Source organism: Bos grunniens, chromosome 27, assembly GCF_055505025.1.
Source record: "Bos grunniens cultivar Pamir isolate PY7600 chromosome 27, Bosgru_T2T1.0, whole genome shotgun sequence".
In the NCBI taxonomy this organism is placed as follows: Eukaryota; Metazoa; Chordata; class Mammalia; order Artiodactyla; family Bovidae; genus Bos; species Bos grunniens.
The window spans coordinates 35934425-35953876 of NC_141191.1; the positions used below are offsets into that span (position 1 = coordinate 35934425).

At 37.7% G+C, this 19452-nt stretch overlaps 1 protein-coding gene and 1 non-coding gene across 12 annotated transcripts in view; both read left to right on the forward strand.

The window, feature by feature from the left end:
- ADAM32 (ADAM metallopeptidase domain 32) overlaps positions 1 to 19452 on the forward strand; it is a 180539-nt gene that overhangs the window by 48179 nt on the left and 112908 nt on the right. For all 11 annotated transcript variants that reach the window (XR_015156223.1, XR_015156224.1, XR_015156225.1 and 8 more), the window contains 3 exons: positions 7849 to 7920; positions 8127 to 8293; positions 17587 to 17668. Coding sequence is in view for 8 of the 11 variants with exons in the window: in XM_086380389.1 (XP_086236515.1) it covers positions 7849 to 7920; positions 8127 to 8293; positions 17587 to 17668 (321 nt within the window). In the remaining 3 variants the exon portion in view is untranslated. The remainder of the gene's footprint in view (positions 1 to 7848; positions 7921 to 8126; positions 8294 to 17586; positions 17669 to 19452) is intronic.
- TRNAR-ACG (transfer RNA arginine (anticodon ACG)) lies at positions 4136 to 4208 on the forward strand. Its single transcript has one exon. It is a non-coding gene; the product is annotated as a tRNA-Arg (tRNA).

Genomic DNA, 19452 nt, shown 5'->3' on the forward strand with positions numbered 1-19452 from the left:
AACAGTATAGGATCATACATACTGATAATTTACGTTAAATGTAAAAGTGAACCAAATGATGCCGTAAAGAGCAATATTGCATAGGAACCTGGAACGTTAGGTCCATGAATCAAGGCAAATTGGAAGTGGTCAAACAGGAGATGGCAAGAGTGAACATCGACATTCTAGGAATCAGTGAACTAAGACAGACTGGAATGGATGAATTTAACTCAGATGACCATTATATCTACTACTGTGGGCAGGAATCCCTTCAAAGAAATGGAGTAGCCATCATGGTCAACAAAAGAGTCCGAGATGCAGTACTTGGATGCAGTCTCAAAAATGACAGGATGATCTCTGTTCGTTTGCAAGGCAAACCATTCAATATCACAGGAATCCAAGTCTATGTCCCAACCAATAATGCTGAATTAGCTGAAGTTGAACGGTTTTATAAAGACCTACAAGACCTTCTAGAACTAACACCCAGAAAAGATGTCCTTTTCATTATAGGGGACTGGAATTCAAAAGTAGGAAGTCAAGAGTTACATGGAGCAGCAGGCAAATTTGGCCTTGGAGTACAGAATGAAGCAGAGCAAAGGCTAATAGAGTTCTGCCAAGAGCATGTGTGGGTCATAGCAAACACCCTCTTCCAACAACACAAGAGAAGACTCTACACATGGACATCAACAGATGGTCAACACTGAAATCAGATTGATTATATTCTTTGCAGCCAAAGATGGAGAAGCTCTATACAGTCAGCAAAAACAAGACCAGGAGCTGACTGTGGCTCAGATCATGAACTCCTTATTGTCAAACTCAGACTGAAATTGAAGAAAGTGGAGAAAACCACTAGACCATTCAGGTATGACCTAAATCAAATCTCTTATGATTATACAGTGGAAGTGAGAAATAGATTTAAGGGACTAGAACTGACAGACAGAGTGCCTGATGAACTATGGGCAGAGGTTCGTGACATTGTACAGGAGACAGGAATCAAGACCATCCCCAAGAAAAATAAATGCAAAAAAGCAAAATGGCTGTCTGAGGAGGCCTTACAAATAGCTGTGAAAAAGGGAAGCGAAAAGCAAAGGAGAAAAGGAAAGATATACCCATTCGAATGCAGAGTTCCAAAGAACAGCAAGGAGAGATAAGAAAGCCTTCCTCAGCGATCAATGCAAAGAAATAGAGGAAAACAATAGAATGGGAAAGACTAGAGATCTCTTCAAGAGAATTAGAGATAGCAAGGGAACAATTCATGCAAAGATGGGCTTGATAAAGGACAGAAATGTTATGTACCTAACAGAAGCAGAAGATATTAAGAAGAAGTGTAAAGAATACACAGAAGAACTGTACAAAAAAGATCTTAATGACCCAGAGAATCACGATGGTGTGATCACTGACCTAGAGCCAGACATCCTGGAATGTGAAGTCAAGTGGGCCTTAGAAAGCATCACTACAAACAAAGCTAGTGGAGGTGATGCAATTCCAGTTGAGCTATTTCAAATCCTGAAAGATGATGCTGTGGAAGTGCTGCACTCAATATGCCAGCAAATTTGGAAAACTCAGCAGTGGCCACAGGACTAGAAAAGGTCAGTTTTCATTCCAATCCCAAAGAAAGGCAATGCCAAAGAATGCTCAAACTACCACACAATTGCACTCATCTCACACGATAGTAAAGTAATACTCAAAATTCTCCAAGCCAGGCTTCAGCATTACGTGAACCATGAACTTCCAGATGTTCAAACTGGTTTTAGAAAAGGCAGAGGAAAGTGAAAGTGAAAGTGAAGGCTCTCAGTCGTGTCTGACTCTTTGCGACCCCATGAATGTCGGCATGCCAGGCCTCCCTGTCCATCACCAACTCCCAGAGTTCACTCAGACTCACGTCCATTGAGTCAGTGATGCCATCCAGCCATCTCATCCTCTGTCGTCCCCTTCTCCTTCTGCCCCCAATCCCTCCCAGCATCAGAGTCTTTTCCAATGAGTCAACTCTTTGTATGAGGTGGCCAAAGTACTGGAGTTTCAGTTTTAGCATCATTCCTTCCAAAGAAATCCCAGGGCTGATCTCCTTCAGAATGGACTGGTTCAATCTCCTTGCAGTCCAAGGGACTCTCAAGAGTCTTCTCCAACACCACAGTTCAAAAGCATCAATTCTTCGGTGTTCAGAATACTGGCAACCAGAGATAAAATTGCCAACATCTGCTGGATAATGGAAACAATAAGAGAGTTCCAGAAAAACATTTCTGCTTTACTGACTATGCCAAAGCCTTTGACTGTGTGGATCACAGTAAACCGTGGAAAATTCTGAAAGAGATGGGAATACCAGACCACCTGACCTCCTCTTGAGAAACCTGTATCCAAGTCAGGAAGCAAGTTAGAACTGGACATGGAACAACAGACTGGTTCCAAATAGGAAAAGGAATACTTACGTCAAGACTGTATATTGTCACCCTGCCTATTTAACTTATATGCAGAGTACATCATGAGAAACACTGGGCTGGAGGAAGCACTAGCTGGAATCAAGATTGCCGGGAGAAATATCAATAACCTCAGACATGCAGATGACACCACCTTTATGGCAGAAAGTGAAGAAGAACTAAAGAGCCTCTTGATGAAAATGAAAGAGGGGAGTGAAAAAGTTGGTTTAAAGCTGAAGATTCAGAAAACTAAGATCATGGCCTCCAGTCCTATCACTTCATGGCAAATTGATGGGAAACAGTGGAAACAGTGGCTGACTTTATTTTAAGGGGCTCCAAAATCACTGCAGATGGTGATTGCAGCCATGAAATTAAGACACTTACTTCTTGGAAGGAAAGTTATGACCAACCTAGACTGCGTATTAAAAAGCAGAGACATTACTTTGTCAACAAAAGTCCATCTAGTCAAGGCTGTCGTTTTTTTCAGTAGTTGTGTATGGATGTGAGAGTTGGACTATAAAGAATGCTGAGCACCGAAGAACTGATGCTTTTGAACTGTGTTGTCAGAGAAGACTCTTGAGAGTCCCTTGGACTGCAAGGAGATCCTACCAGTCCATCCTAAAGATCAGTCCTGGGTGTTCATTGGTAGGACTGATGTTGAGGCTGAAACTCCAATACTTTGGCCACCTGATGCGAAGACCTGACTTGTTTGAAAAGACCCTGATGCTGGGAAAGGTTGAGGGCAGGAGGAGAAGGGGACGACAGAGGATGAGATGGTTGGGTGGCATCACCGACTCGATGGATATGGGTTTGGGTGAACTCCAGGTGTTGGTGATGGACAGGGAGGCCTGGCGTGCTGTGGTTCATGGGGTAGCAAATAGTCAGACATGACTGAGCGACTGAACTGAATTCAACTGAACCAAATGACATAGAGTCACTGGGTGGATGAAAACATGTGCATGTATGGTCTTCCACTTAGCATATCACTCTACTTAATCCCCCAATTAGTACGTAATTATTTTATACTCTTAGGTTCATCATGTTTCAATTATGACTCGAAATTACAATTATCTTTTATGTTTTGTTTGCCTATTGATTGTGAAACTGATAAACATATTTTACTCTTTTGATTATATAATGATTATTTGTTTTAATGAGATTGTATCATGGTTTGTCAACAGAAAATAATAGAATCCTGTATCATTAAAGTGAAAGTGAAGTCGCTCAGTCGTGTCTGACTCTTTGCGACCCTGTGGACTATAGCCACCAGGCTCCTCCGTCCATGTGATTCTCCAGGCAAGAATACTGGAGTGGGTTGCCATTTCCTTCTCCAGGGGAATCTTTCCTACCCAGGGATCAAACCCTGGTCTCCCGCATTACAGGAAGATATCTGAGCCACCAGGGAAGCTCTAAGTAGCACTAAAACTACCATTTAATAGAAAATCCTGTAATCACTTTTTAAAAATTAAATGTATATCAGAATTTTCTTGGAATTAAAAAACAAATGCAATTGCCAAGGTACCGCTTTTGTTTTCCAGAGCTCCAGATGTGTTTCTAATGAGCAGCCATGTCTGAAAACAACTAGATTATATGATGACGTTTTACTTTTTCTGTTTCGTATTCGGTCTTCTCATTTCATTTAGTTTGTGTGTTTTGATTTCTCTGTCTCTTTTTTGATGTTGTTGTTATTTCTCAAGCCTTGTGTGTGTGTGTGTGGTATGTATAAATAGTGTGTATAAACTTCCCTGGTAGCTCAGACGGTAAAGCGTCTGCCTACGATGCAGGAGACCCAGGTTCGATTCCTGGATGGGGGAGATCCCCTGGAGAAGGAAATGGCAACCCACTCCAGTACTCGTGCCTGGAAAATCCCATGGACGGAGGCGCCTGGTGGGCTACAGTCCATGGGGTCGCATAGAGTTGGACATGACTGAGTGACTTCCCTTTCTTTCCTTTCTTTCTTAGTGTGTGTAATATATATTTTGGAAAATTTATGAATTTTGCCTATCTAAAATATTTATGACATTTTGATTCCACTTGTTTGACTCAGTATGAATAAAATGCTAGATTTCTAATTTATGTTCACTCAAAACTTTGATATAGTTCCATGTATTTTGGCATCTAGTATTACTGCTAAAATTCTAGAAAATTTATTATCTTAGTGATTTTTTAAAAAAAATTCGAATCAGGCTTGAAACTTCTAATCCAATTCTGAGAATTTAAAGATATATTATGTTGTTAAAAAAATCCAGGAAATTAACATGTGATACTGTATTACTAACTGAAGTGCAGATTTTGTTCACATTTCACAAAATTTTATGCTAGTGTCCATTATTTGTTTTCACAAATTATTCAAGACTCCACATTGTATTTAATTGCACTGAGAAGCTTCAGCTGCATGCAACAAGTTCTGGTAAATTCTCTTCATTTTTATTCTGTTGCAGATATTTTCTGATTTTCCTTCTTTAGGGCTTTTTAGATATATCCATCATTGAAAAGTGGGCTTTTAATTACCACATACATGGGATTTTTAAAAGCATCTTGGGTATTAATTTCTCATTTTGGTATTAATTTCTCACCGAAATCCTTTCTTCTTTGCAGTCACCCTCTGTTTTTTTCAGTCTTCTAACTTTATTGAAGTTTTCAGTGGCTAAGTCAAAGAACTCTGTTGGTAAATGCCACATTGCACTTGAAAATATGTGGGTTATTTTCAAATATATTTTGATATTTATTTCTAATATAATTCCACAGTGATAAGAGAACAGACTCTGTATGATTTCAGCACCTTTATACCATGAAACTTTTATACCTTGTTTTATGTCCCTGGACCCTGGAGAAGGGAAAGGCTACCCATTCTAGTATTCTGGCCTGGAGAATTCCATGGACTGTATAGGCCATGGGATCGCAAAGAGTGGGACACGACTGAATGACTTCCACTTCACTTATGTCCTTGGATATATTCCAGTGTCTCCTAGTTTATCATCTATGGGAACTTGAATAGAATTTTTATCCTACTGTTGTGTGAAAATTGTATAAATCTTAATTATATTGAATTGGCTCATAGTGCTCTTCAGGTTTACTATATCCTTCTACTTCTCTGTATATTCATTCCATTAATTTTTGAGAATCTGATATTGAAAGTCCAACTAAGAATCTTAATTTACCTACTTAAAAAATAATTGTAATACATAGTGGAACTATATGTAACCTTGTTCTGTATTTCCCAAATCTCCTGTAAATGTGTTATCATACTGTCATAATTAAAAAAACAACAACAACAGTGCATTACTGGATAAAGACATAAAGACACAACTGTAACCCGGGATACTATAAGAGCATGTAAGGAGGTGTTTGAAAATGTAGGTTTTATTATTATTTAGGCATGCTGATGCCAACAGATGGGGAGATGATTGCTATTGGAAAGACACTTTGTTTCACAGTTCCCAAGAGGAAAGGGTGTACCACATCATGCCACGTGGGCAATCACCAAGAGTAGGTCAAGAGACAGAAGGAGCCATAGGAAAACATGGCAGGAACCTTTATTATGGTTCCTATAGGAAGAAATAGCAAGGCAAGGTAAACAGGTTTAGGATCGGCTAGTTTGGAAAGTTGCAGTGGGTTCTGGAGAATCAAGGTTGTTTAAAGGTATTTCGTACCTTGCCTTTGGATGATTAGGGCAGGGGAATTGGAGCGTGAGAACCTCGTGGCTCAGATCGTAAAGAATCTGCCTGCAGTGCAAGAGATACAGGAGACCTGGGCTAGATCCCTGGGCTCGAAAGATACTCTGGAGGAGAATGGCTACCCGCTCCAGTATTCTTTCCTGGAGAATCCCATGGACAGAGAAGCCTGGTGGGCTACAGTCCCTGGGGTCACAAAGACTCACACATGACTGAGCGACTAACAGTTTCACTTTTCACTAACCTGTAAAAGTGAAAAACTGAGAAAAAAAAATAAAAAACCCTGACAAAGGAGATTATTGGAGGTTGTGTTCTGATTTGGTTAGTTTGGCAGTGGGAGGAGGGTAGGGCCAAGGAAGACCTATTGTGAAACCTTTCTTTGCAAGGGCACATAAGACTGTTCTGTTCAGATAACTGAGAGAAGTTTAGGATGATTAATACACAAGGCTGAAAAGGGGAAAGGGAAAGAAATGAAGAACTGATATGATACTTGGATTTTATCCTAAAGGTACAGTCAATGAATGATTTTAATCAGAGAAATGACATGTTGATATTTTCATTTTAGAATCATGTTTGTAAACAGTGTAGGGGCAGGAATGCTGGTGAAAAGATTGAAGAAAGATAAAGCATTTAAGAGACTGTTGCAGTAATCAAGATAAACTTTTATAAATCAATAGATGGGAAAGGCCAATTTTAAGTTACTGAGCTTCAGTTAGAAGAACTTGTAAATTGATTTGATTTATTCATTTTTTGGATAACTTTATTAAGCGTCACCTACATCTCCAGTTACTGTTTTATTTATTGGGAATAGAGTAGTGAACAAAACAGAAAAAGTTTTGCTGTCATAGAACATGTAGTATAATAAATGTGGGAGGTCATAAATGATAATAGAAGAATAGATAATGAAGAAGTGGGAATCTGAGGGGGAGCATATTTTTGAGGGAGGATGGTCAGTGTAGTTTTGAATATGCTTATCTTGAGGGTCCTGTGGAATATCCAAGGGATAGTGTGCATTCTTCAGAGCTTAATTCAGACTTCAGTAGTTATACTAATTTGTGTGTATATGTGTAGTTTTGTGTGGTAGTTTCACATATGTAGCCTTTCCTAACTACCACCGCTTGGAATGGAGACACTCAAGAGCACTATCATCAGAAAGCTTTCTTATGTTATCCCTCTGGAGTCATTCCCATCTTTCCCCGCTTCCCTACTTCTTGACCTTTGGTAATCACCAATCAACTTCTCCCTCTGTGATTTCAGGAACACTGCATAAATGTTACCATGGAGTATATATCCTTTGAGATTTGTTTATACTTAGCATAATTTTTTTTAGGTTTACCCAAGATGTTCCATATATCAACAGTTCAGTAACGTCTCTTTTTTTCTTTTTATAACTAAGTAGCATTTTTACTGAGTAGCATGTTATGAATGTACCGGTTTGTTTAACCCGTTGACCATTGAAGGACATATGAGTTGTTTCCACACATGCATGGGTTTTTGTGAGCATCAGTTTTTATTTCTTTAGGATAAATGCCCATGAGTGCAATTGCTAGGTCTATTACCTGCTTTGAAACAAGTTGCCAAACTATCACCCAGAGTGGCTATATGATTTTATATACTACAGTATGTGAGTGGTTCAGTTTATATTCATTTTTTGTTGCTGTCTTATTTTGAAGTGTTCTAACCCCAAAGGAGCTTCAACCTGAGAGAGTAGATGGAGAGTAAATCTCAAACATATTATATAATAAATCATATTAAAATTTTAAATTAATTATGTTTTTCAGTTTGATTACCTGGGCTCTGATAGCATGATAGTAACAAATAAAATCATCGAAATTATTGGCCTTGTAAATTCGGTAAGTATTTTCCTTTTCATACTAGTCAGGAAAATTCATACTAAGTTTGAAATTGTAATTCACATTAACTTGATGTGGTGCTTTTGAAGAATTAAGTTGTCCATATAAATTGAGTGTGAATTTATCAAAGATTGAATTAATTTAATTATAAATGTAATTTAATACATAAAAATTAATTTTTCATGCATTTATCTCTCTCTTTTTAGATGTTTGCCCAATTAAAAATTTCTATCGTGCTGTCATCTTTGGAACTGTGGTCTGATAAAAATAAGATCTCTACAGCTGGTGAGGCAGAAGAATTATTGCATAGATTTTTAGAATGGAAAAATTCCTATCTTACCCTGAGGCCTCATGATATTGCATATCTATTCATGTAAGAATAATGTTTCAGTTTTCTTAGAAATCAAAGATTTGTGATATTGTTGTAGCTTAATTTAGGGAATTGTTCATTTTTGACTGTTCACACTTTGGTTATTTTTTATGCACTCATTCAGCCCTCATACTCTCTTTCTGGTTATCAGACAATAAAAGAAGATTACTAAAATTTATTTCTATGCTTATCAACATTTACTGATGAGATTGACATTTCAAGAGGTTAAACCAACTCAGGATTTTGATGTCTAGGTTTTGGACCTACACTTAGTAACTCCAGAGTCAGTAATCTTAATCACTACATAAAAAGAAGGGATTTGCCTTGGGAAGTTTATATTATTATAATAAGTTTTGATCAAAGGCTTGGTAGAGTACTTGGTAGAGTATTTTATCCTAATGAATTTTCTACATTATTTTAAATGTTAGTTTTCTAACAATCAATTGTAAGTATATACTTAATCATTGTATCCATATAAAATTTACTAGCAATTATGATCATCATGTCTTTCAATAAATCTGCATGTACATATTTTGAATTTGGCATGGTGATATTTCTTTTTGCATATGTAAGATTAATCTTTTCCCTACATCTGTTACTGGTGGGTTATTTTTCTTTTCATTATTTTGACAGTCTGATGGATATAAAATTGAAATGTTTTTTAATTTCCTTTCTCCAAAGACTAGTAGATTTGAGCATCTTTTCATGTTTGTTAATCATTTGGATCTGTCCGTCTGAGATTGCCTTTTCATGTTATTTAACTAGTTCATTGTAATTTGTAAGGGTTTATTGAATGTTTAGATACCAATCCATTGTTTATGTATATCAAAAATACTTTTTCCATGTCTGTAATTTTTCTAAGATATTAAAATTTTTTTTTTGCTCCATAAAATCTTTAATGTTTTTAGGGCCAAGTTTGCTAATCTTATTTTTACTTCTGGATTTCCTATTTGATGAAGATCTCCTCCAGCCCTAAAGTTTAGTCTGCAAATTTTTGTTAAAGAATAAATATTATTGTGTTTTATAAATGAGTTTTCAATGCATTTTAGTCTAATATTTATATAACAAAAAATAAGTAAAATTTTATTTTCTTCCAGTTAAATAACCAATTTTGCCATGAATTAAATTATTACCTTTGGCAAACATTTGTCAAGTCCCATAAACAACCTCTTGAAATGTTTAGAGATAAAAGTAAATCTATATATCAATGTGTTATTTGTAGACTTTTTGATACTAGTCATTCTCACAAGTGTGAAGTGATATCTCATTGTGCTTTTGATTTGCACTTCCTTGATAATTAGTGATACTGAGCATCTTTTCATGTATTTCTTGGCTATCTATATGTCTTTGGAAAAATGTCTTTTCAGGTCTTCCGTTCATTTTAAAATCAGACACAGGAGACATGGGTTTGATCCCGGGGTGTGATGATCCCCTGGAGTAGGAAATGGCAACCCACTCCAGTATTCTTGCTTGGGAAATTCCATGGACAGAGGACCCTGGTGAGCTACAGTCCATGGGGTCTCAAAGAGTCAGACATGACTGAGCATGCATGCCTTATATGATTTTTTAGTGTTGAGTTGTATGAGTTCTTTATATATTTTAGATATTAATCTATTATCAGATATATCATTTGCAAATATATTCTTCCACTCATTAGGTTGCTTTTTCATTTAGTTGATATCTTCCTTCACTGTGCAGAACAGTTTGGTTTCATGTAGTCCCATTTGTTTAATTTTTACTTTTATTTCCGTTGCCTGGGAAGACAGATGATAAAAAATACTGCCAAGACTGATATCAAAGATTATACTGCCTATCTTTTCTTCTAGGATTTTAAGGTTTTAGGACTTAAATTTAATTCCTTAATCCCCTTTGAGGTTTTTTTGAATATGTTATGGAGAATTGTCCAGTTTCAAGAATGTGGCTGTCCAGTTTTCCCACCACAATTTATTGAAGAGGCTATCTTTTACCCCTTGTGTGTTCATACTTCTTTTGTCATAGATTATCAACCAAATAAACTTGGATTTATTTCTGGGCTGTCTATTCTGTTCCATGGATCTATGTGTCTGTTTTTTGTACCAGTACAGCACTGTTTTAATTAATATAGCTTTGTAGTATAGTTTGATATCAAAGAATGAAATATTTCCAGCTTTGTTCTTTTCCTCAGAATTGCCTAGCCTATTTGAGGATCCATTAAAATTATAGTATTCTTTGTTCAAATTTGGTGAAAAATGCTGTTGATATTTTGATAAAGGATTACATTGAATCTATAGATTGTATGAGATTTTAACATAATAATTCTCCTAATATGTGAACACATATGTCTTTCCCTCTGTTTGTGTTCTCTTTAGTATCTTTCATCAGTGTTTTACTAGTTTTCTGAATATAGGTCTTTTATATGTTGGTTAGATTTATTCCTGAGTCTTTTAATTTTTTTTGATGTGATTGTAAATAAGATTGTGTTTTTATAAAGAAGTTTAAGTAGTTTTTAAAAAAATGATTGTTCTTTTTAAAAATGATTTTATTTATTTATTTTTGGCTGTGCTGGGTCTTCATTGCTGTGTACGCTTTTCTCTAATTGTGGCGAGCAGGGGGGCTCCTCTCTAGCTGTGGTGCACAGGCTCCGCGTTGTGGTGTCATGACGTCTAGGGCACACTAGCTTCAGTAGTTGCAGCTCCTCGGCTCTAGAGCACAGGCTTAATAGTTGTGGCATATGGGCTTGGTTGCTCCATGGAATGTGGGATTCCCGGACTAGGGATTGAGCCTGTACCTACTACACTGGCAGTCAGATTCTTTACCACTGAGTCACCAGGAAGCCCGAAATTGTCTTCTTCACTTCTCTTTCTGGTAAAATTTATTAGTGTATAGAAGCACAACTAATTATATTAATTTTGTATCCTGCAACTTTACAGAATTCATTGATGAGTTCTAACAGTTTTTTGTGGCATCTTTAGGATTTCCTATAATAGTATCATGTCATCTGCAAACAGTGAGTTTTGCTTCATCCTTTTCCATCCTTTGGATTCCTTTTACTTCTTTTTCCAGTTCAAATGCTATGGCTAGGACTGCCAACACTATGTTGAATATAGTGGTGAGAATATAGTGAGCATCCTTGACGTGTTCCTAGTCTTAGAGAAAATGCTGCCAGTTTTTCATTCCGAGGTATGATGTTAGGTGCTGCAGGTTTGTCTTATACGACCTTTATTATGTTCCGTATGTTCTTTTATAGGGCTTCCCTGGTGGCTCAGTGGTAAAGAATCTGCCTGCCAATGCAGGATTATGGGTTTTATCCCTGGACATGGGTTCCATCCATCCCTGGGAAGATCCCCTGGAAAAGGAAATGGCAACCCACTCCAGTATTCTTGTCTGGGATATCCCATTGACAGAGGACCCTCGTGGGCTACAGGCCATGGGGCCACAAAATAAATGTACTAAATTAACTAAAATGTACCTTAGCCACTGAACAAAATGTTCATTTATACCCATTTTGTTGAGAATTTTTTGCCATAAATGCATGGTAAATGTTGTCAAAAGCTTTTTCTGTGTTGGTTCAAATGACTATTTTTTTTACTCTTCAATTTGTTAATATATATGACATTGATTTGGAAAACTCAGCAGTGGTCACAGGACTGGAAAAGGTCAGTTTTCATTCCAAGCCCAAAGAAAGGCAATGTCAAAGAATGCACAAACTACCACACAATTGCACTCATCTCACACACTAGTGAAGTAATGCTCAAAATTGTCCAAGCCAGGCTTCAACAGTACACGAATGGTGAACATCCAGATGTTCAAGCTGGATTTAGAAAAGGCAGAGGAACTAGAGATCAAATTGCCAACATCCGTTGGGTCATTGAAAAAGCAAGAGAATTCCAGAAAAACATCTACTTCTGCTTTATTGACTATGCCAAAGCCTTTGACCATGTGGATCACAATAAACTGTGGAAAACTCTGAAAGAGATAGGAATCCAGACCGCCTGACCTGCCTCTTAAGAAATCTGTATGCAAGTCAGGAATCAACAGTTAGAACTGGACATGGAACAATGGACTGGTTCCAAATTGGGAAAGGAGTACGTCAAGGCTGTATATTGTCACCCTGCTTACTTAACTTATATCCAGAGTACATTGTGAGAAACACTGGGCTGGATGATGCACAAGCTGGAATCAAGATTGCTGGGACAGATATCAATAACGTCAGATAGTCAGATGACACCACCCTTATGGCAGAAAGCGAAGAAGAACTAAAGAGCCTCTTGATGACAGTGAAAGAGGAGAGTGAAAAAGTTGGCTTAAGGCTCAACATTCAGAAAACTAAGATCATGGCATCTGGTCCCATCACTTCATGGCAAATAGATGGGGAAACAGTGGAAATAGTGACAGACTTTATTTTTTGGGGCTCCAAAATCACTGCAGATGGTGACTGCAGCCATGAAATAAAAAGACACTTACCCCTTGGAAGGAAAGTTATGACCAACCTAGAAAAGTTATGACCAACCTTTGTTTTGCCAACAAAGGTCTGTCTAGTCAAGGCTATGGTTTTTCCAGTGGTCATATATGGATGTGAGAGTTGGGCTGTAAAGAAACCTGCGTGCCGAAGAATTGATGTTTTTAAACTGTGGTGTTGGAGAAGACTCTTAAGAGTCCCTTGGACTGCAAGGAGATCCAACCAGTCCATCCTAAAGGAGATCAGTCCTAAATGTTCATTGGAAGGACTGATGCTGAAGCTGAAACTCCAATACTTTGACCACTTGATGCGAAGAACTGACTCATTTGAAAAGACCTTGATACTGGGAAAGATTAAAAGTGGGAGGAGAAGCAGACTGGTCTCCTTTCGGATGGACTGGTTGTATCTCCTTGCAGTCCAAAGGACTCACAAGAGTCTTCAGCACCACAGTTCAAAAGCATCAATTCTTCGGTGCTCAGCTTTCTTTATAGTCCAACTCTCACATCCATACATGACCACTGGAAAAACCGTAACTTTGACTATACAGACATTTGTAGGCAAAGTAATGTCTCTTCTTTTTAATATGTTGTGTAGGTTTGTCATAGCTTTTCTTCCAAGAAGCAAGCATCTTTTAATTTCATGGCTGCAATCACCATTCACAGTGATTTTGGAGCCCAGGAAAATAAAGTCTGTCACTGTTTCCATTGTTTCACCATCTATTTGCCATGAAGTGATGGGACCATATGCCATGATCTTAGTTTTTTGAATGTTGAGTTTTAAGCCAGCTTTTTCACTCTCCTCTTTTACCTTCATGAAGAGGCTATTTAGTTCCTCTTTGCTTTCTGCCATAATGGGGGTGTCATTTGCATATCTGAGGTTATTGATGTTTTTCCCAGCAGTCTTGATTTCAGCTTGTGTTTCACCCGGCCCAAACTTTCCCATGATGTACTCTGCATATAAGTTAAATAGCAGGGTGACAATATACAGCTTCGACATACCCTTTCCCAATTTTAAGATGTTGAACTTTGATGCATTAATAGTAAGACTGGTGACAGGGAATTTATCCCATTAGAAATATAGAAATTATGGTACAATCAGCATCCTTAAACTTAAGTAATGATCCTTCTTGATATCTTGATGTTATTTTAAAGCACCAATATATTTTTCATATGAGTAATGTGCTGCATGTTAACTCACTTCAGTTGTGTCTGACTCTTTGCAACTCCATGGACTGTAGCCTGCCAGGCTCCTCTGTCCATGGGATTCTTCAGGCAAGAATACTGGAGTGGGTTGCCATTTCCTCCTGCAGGGGATCTTCCTGGTCCAGGGATTGAAACCATGTCTCTTACATCTCCTGCATTGGCAGGTGGGTTCTTTATAATTAATGCCACTTGGGAAGCCCCTGAGTAATGTAATATAGTAGAATAAATACCTTGAAATTTATGATAATTAACAGTAATTTCCTGTGGTCTCCATACTCCAGATTTATGATCTTAGTCCTAAAGGAGGAATAGTGAACATAGCAAGTTTAATTTTTTTAAGCCTTTTACAATCTTTCCTTTATTCAACAAATGTTTATTGAGATAACATAGCATAGTGATTCAAATTTAAGCTCTGGAGGCCAACTGCCTGCATTTAAGTTCAGCCCTGTCTGTCACCTAGGGCAATTGATGTTTTCTGCCTCAATTTCCCTATATTTGCTTTTATTATTGTTATTCTTTCCCATCTTTACTGAGTTATAATTGATAAGTAAAAATTTTATATATTTAAGGGGTACAGTGTGGTTTTTTAATAGCATTTGAAGATTGTTTATTATTTATTTATTTTGGCTGTACTGGGTCTTTGTTGCTGTGTGAGGGATTTCTCTAGTTGTGACAAGCGGAGGTTACTCCCTAGTTGCAGTGTGCAGGCTTCTCTTTGTAGTGACTTCTCCTCTTGCAGAGCATGGGCCTCAGAGTATGTGGGCTTCAGTAGTTGTGGCCTGTGGGCTCTGGAATGCGGGCTCAGTATTTGCTGCATATGGGTTTAATTGCCCCGAGGCATGTGGACTCTTCCCAGAACCATGTCCCTTGCCCTGGCAGGAGGATTCTTAACCACTGACCACCAGGGATGTCCACAATGTGATGTTCTGATATATGTATACATTATAAAATTATAATCAAGTTGATTAACATATCCATCATCTTATACAGTTACCAATTTTTGGTGTGTGGTGAGAAAATTTAAGTCTACTCTAGCAAATTTCACATATACAATACAGTATTATTAACTCTAGTCATCTGACTGTACATTAGATCTCTAGGACATATTCATCCTGTGCAACTGAAACTTTATACCTTTAACCATCTTCCCATTTCCCCCATTTCCCAACCCCTGGCAACCACCATTCAACTCTTTGCTTTTATAAGTTGACCCTTTTAGATTCCACATATAAGCAAGATCATACAGTACTTCACTTTTCATGTTTGGCTTACTTCACTTAGCATAATGTCCTCCAGGTTTATCCATGTTGCAAATGGCAGGATCTCCTTCTTTCTTGAGGCTGAATTATATTCCACTGTGTATGTACATCATATTTTCTTTATCCATCCATCTCTCAATGGAATTTAATTTAAAAAATGGGCCTCTTGGGCATCATCTTGCATGACTGGGGGCACTCACTATGTTCTCACCTTTCCTTGTGGGAGAAATCATGGCTGAAGGCGTGTCTCTTGGCACTGAGCTGTGCTGCGTTGGGAGAATGGTGACGTGGGCAGAGTGAAACTGTTTTTACCTAAGAATGTGAATGTTTCTGGATTTTTTTGCTCAAATGTGGTATGGGACCCTTCCTTGGACTCTTAGGCCACAAAAATACTGTCATCTGTGAGTATTTCTCAAAATTGTCTCTGGAGAGAGAGATGAGGGTTAAAAGTTCCAAGTCTGCCATCTTGCTGATGTCATTGCAGAAGATTAATGTTAGTACATTATGTCTATCTGTTTATAGTTTAAAGGAGGAAGAAACAATGAGAGTGAGAGTGAGAACAAGAATAAGAGTGAGAGAGAGATCCAAAGTAATGAATCAAATTAGAAGTGTGAAGGCGGATTTAGACGTCTTTAAACTCAAAGGAAGGTGGAGATCATTACAGGTTATTGAAGCAGTGTACTTAGATATATAGTACACTTATATAGATATACTTATAGATATACTTATAGATAAATTTGGAAGGAATGATGCTAAAGCTGAGACTCCAGTACTTTGGCCACCTCATGTGAAGAGCTGACTCACTGAAAAAGACTCTGATGCTGGGAGGGATTGGGGGCAGGAGAAGAAGGGGACGACAGAGGATAAGATGGTTGGATGGTATCACCGACTTGATGGACATGAGTCTGAGTGAACTCCGGGAGTTGGTGATGGACAGGGAGGCCTGGCATGCTGCAATTCATGGGGTCTCAAAGAGTCAGACATGACTGAGTGACTGAACTGAATTGAATAATTCTTTTCAGAGTATGGAATTCATAGTTATAACTATAGTGAAACCTCTGTAGGAGGAGAGGGAAACAAGCAACATTGAAGAAGTAAAACATTAAATCTTGATAACTGATTTGATGTGAAGATTGGGTGGGCAGTATTAAGTAAAAAGTTATTATTGTATCCAGCTCATCAGGAGTATGGATAGAGTTTAGGGGAGAGTCTTATCTATTGGGAGAACTGTCTTGAATGAAGAAAGAATTTAAGCAATAATTTGATATTGGACTGTAAATCTAAACTTGGGTGTTAAGGGCAAATACTTGGATACAAGTGCTAAAGGGTAGAGATGTATAGTATCAGAATAAGGGAGCAGTGGAGGGACAGTGCAATTGTGAAGTAAAGTGCAGTTGAGACTGAGGGGACATTTCAAATTGAGAATTGAGTATCAAGCTTTTCTACATACATCCTGGAATGTTTGTTTTGGCTGGGGCTCTAATGATGGAAGAATATGTTTGGAGCATCTATATCTTAGTAATTGAAAGTACGGCCCTGGATTCAAACTGTTTTAAGTTCATATCCTTCAGCAGTACTTATTAACTCTACTGCCCTGAGCAAGTTATTTGTACTTTCTATCTGATATTTGATTTGTTCAGTGGGGACAAATAGTATCTATTTCACTGGGTGGATTTGAGAATTAAATAGAATAATTTATATAAATCTCTAAGAATAGTGGTATTATTATATGGCAGGCTATATGGAGTCTTTTTCAAAGCAGAAAAAAATTAATTTAAGTTGTAGAACAATATAGTCATTACAGTAAGAAAATGGTGAGCTTACCTGTATTTGAGTGAAAACTTTTAATCCATACATTAAAGCTACTTTTCATTGTTATTGAGCAAAATGCTTTTGATTGAAATGTTTGATCAAAGTCTTTGGTGCATATGTGCGTACTCAGTTGTTAAGTCATGTCCAACTCTTTGTGACCCCATGGACTGTAGCCCACCAGGCTCCTCTGTCCAGGGGGTTTCCCAGACAAGAATACTGGAGTGGGTTGCTGTTTCCTTCCAGGGAATCTTCCTGACCAAGGGGTCAAACCCTGGTCTCCTGCATTGCAGGCAGATTCTTTACTGTCCCTTTACAGGGAAGCCTGTAAAGGCTTTGGTAACCTTAACCAAATGTCACAAGAACAGTAAAGTCATCAAAAATTTGGATTCACTGGATATGTTTTAGAAACCCAAAGTGCTTAATCTCATTTAATGAACACTGTTTTACAAATGTGAAACAAAGACATAAAGATTTCACTTCAGTTTGCTTCAGACTAGAATTTTATGAACTATAGGAAAATTCTCAGCAAGAAATATCATATATGAATTGTCAAAATTAATTATCACTTAATACTTATTTATTTAGCTTTAGAGAATATCCAAATTATGTGGGAGCTGCATTTCCTGGAAAGATGTGTGTTACCGGTTATTCTGCAGGAGTTGCTTTGGTATGTAATGACTTAATCTTATTTGAAAACAAGTGCATTAAAAATTTTCCCAGCATTACGGCATATATTTTACACATTTTACATTTATATTTACATTTAGATATTGCATTTATATTTTCATCACTGTTAAAACTTTGAAATATGTAGAATTAGTAGAATTCATAGAATTCTGAAGTGCAAAGTATCTTATTACAGATATTTGGAAGTTAAAGTGGAATAAAATATCACAGATACACTTGTATTCCTTACTATATTGAAGAATGCATCATGAAAAGATCTGCAAAGATATTCCTATAACCTAAATAGATTTTTTTTTCTTGTAGGTATAAAATTGGAGATGTAGTCTTACAGATAAAATAACTTAAAATCAAATCAAGTGATCAACCAAAAATATGATAAAAATTCTTGAAAATGTTTCAAACTTTCATGTTATTGTTCAGTTGCTCAGTCATGTCCAACTCTTTGTGACGCCATGGACTGCAGCATGCCAGGCTTCCCTGTCCTTCACCATCTCCCGGAGTTTGCTCAGACTTATGTCCTTTGAGTCAGTGACTCCATCCAACCATCTCGTCCTCTGCTGTCGCTTTCTCCTTTTGCCATCTATCTTTCCCAGCATCAGGGTCTTTTACAATGAGTTGGCACTTTGCATCCAGTGGCCAAAGTATTGGAGCTTCAGCATCAGTCCTTCCAATGAATATTCTGTGTTGATTTCCTTTAGAATTGACTGGTTGGATCTCCTTGCAGTCCATGGGACTTTCAAGAATCTTCTGCAGCACCACAATTTGAAAGCATCAGTTCTTTGGTGCTCAGCCTTTTTTATGGTCCAGTTCTCATATCCATACATGACTACTGGAAAAACCATAGCTTTGACTATATGAATCTTTGTTGGCAAAGTAATGTCTCTTTTTTAACATGCTGTCTAGGTTTGTTATATCTTTCCTTCCAAGGAGCAAGCATCTTTTAATTTCATGGCTGCAGTCACCATCAGCAGTGATTTTGGTGCCCAGAAAAATAGTCTGTCATTGTTTCCATTGTTTCCTATCAATTTGCCATGAAGTGATGGAACCAGATGCCATGATCTTCGATTTTTGAATGTTGAGTTTTAAGCCAGCTTTTTCACTTTCTTTTTTTACCTTCATCAAGAGGCTGTTTAGTTCCTCTTCACTTTCTGCCATAAGGGTGGTATCATTTGCATACCTGAGGTTATTGATATTTCTCCTGGCAGTCTTGATTCCAGCTTGTGCTTTTTCCCAGCTTGGCATTTCTCATGATGTACTCTGCATATAAGTTAAATAAGCAGGATGACAATATGCAGCCTTTATGTACTCCGTTCCCAATTTGAAGCCAGTCTGTTGTTCCATGTCCGGTTCTAATTGTTGCTTCTTGATCTGCATACACGTTTCTCAGGAGGCAGGTCAGGTGGCCTGGTATTCCTTTCTCTTTAAGAATTTTCCAGTTTGTTGTGATCCACACAGTCAAAGGCTTTAAGTGTTGTCAGTGAAGCAGACGTAGATGTCTTTCTGGAATTCTCTTTGCCTTTTCTATGATTCAGCAGATGTTGGCAATTTGATCTCTGGTTCCCCTGCCTTTTCTAAAACCAGCTTGAACATCTGGAAGCTCATGGTTCACATACTGTTGAAGCCTATCTTGGAGAATTTTGAGCATTACTTTACTAGCCTATGAGATGAGTGCAATTGTGCAGTAGTTTGGGCATTCTTTGGCATTGTGTTTCTTTGGGATTGGAATGAAAACTGACCTTTTCCAGTCCTGTGGCCACTGCTGAG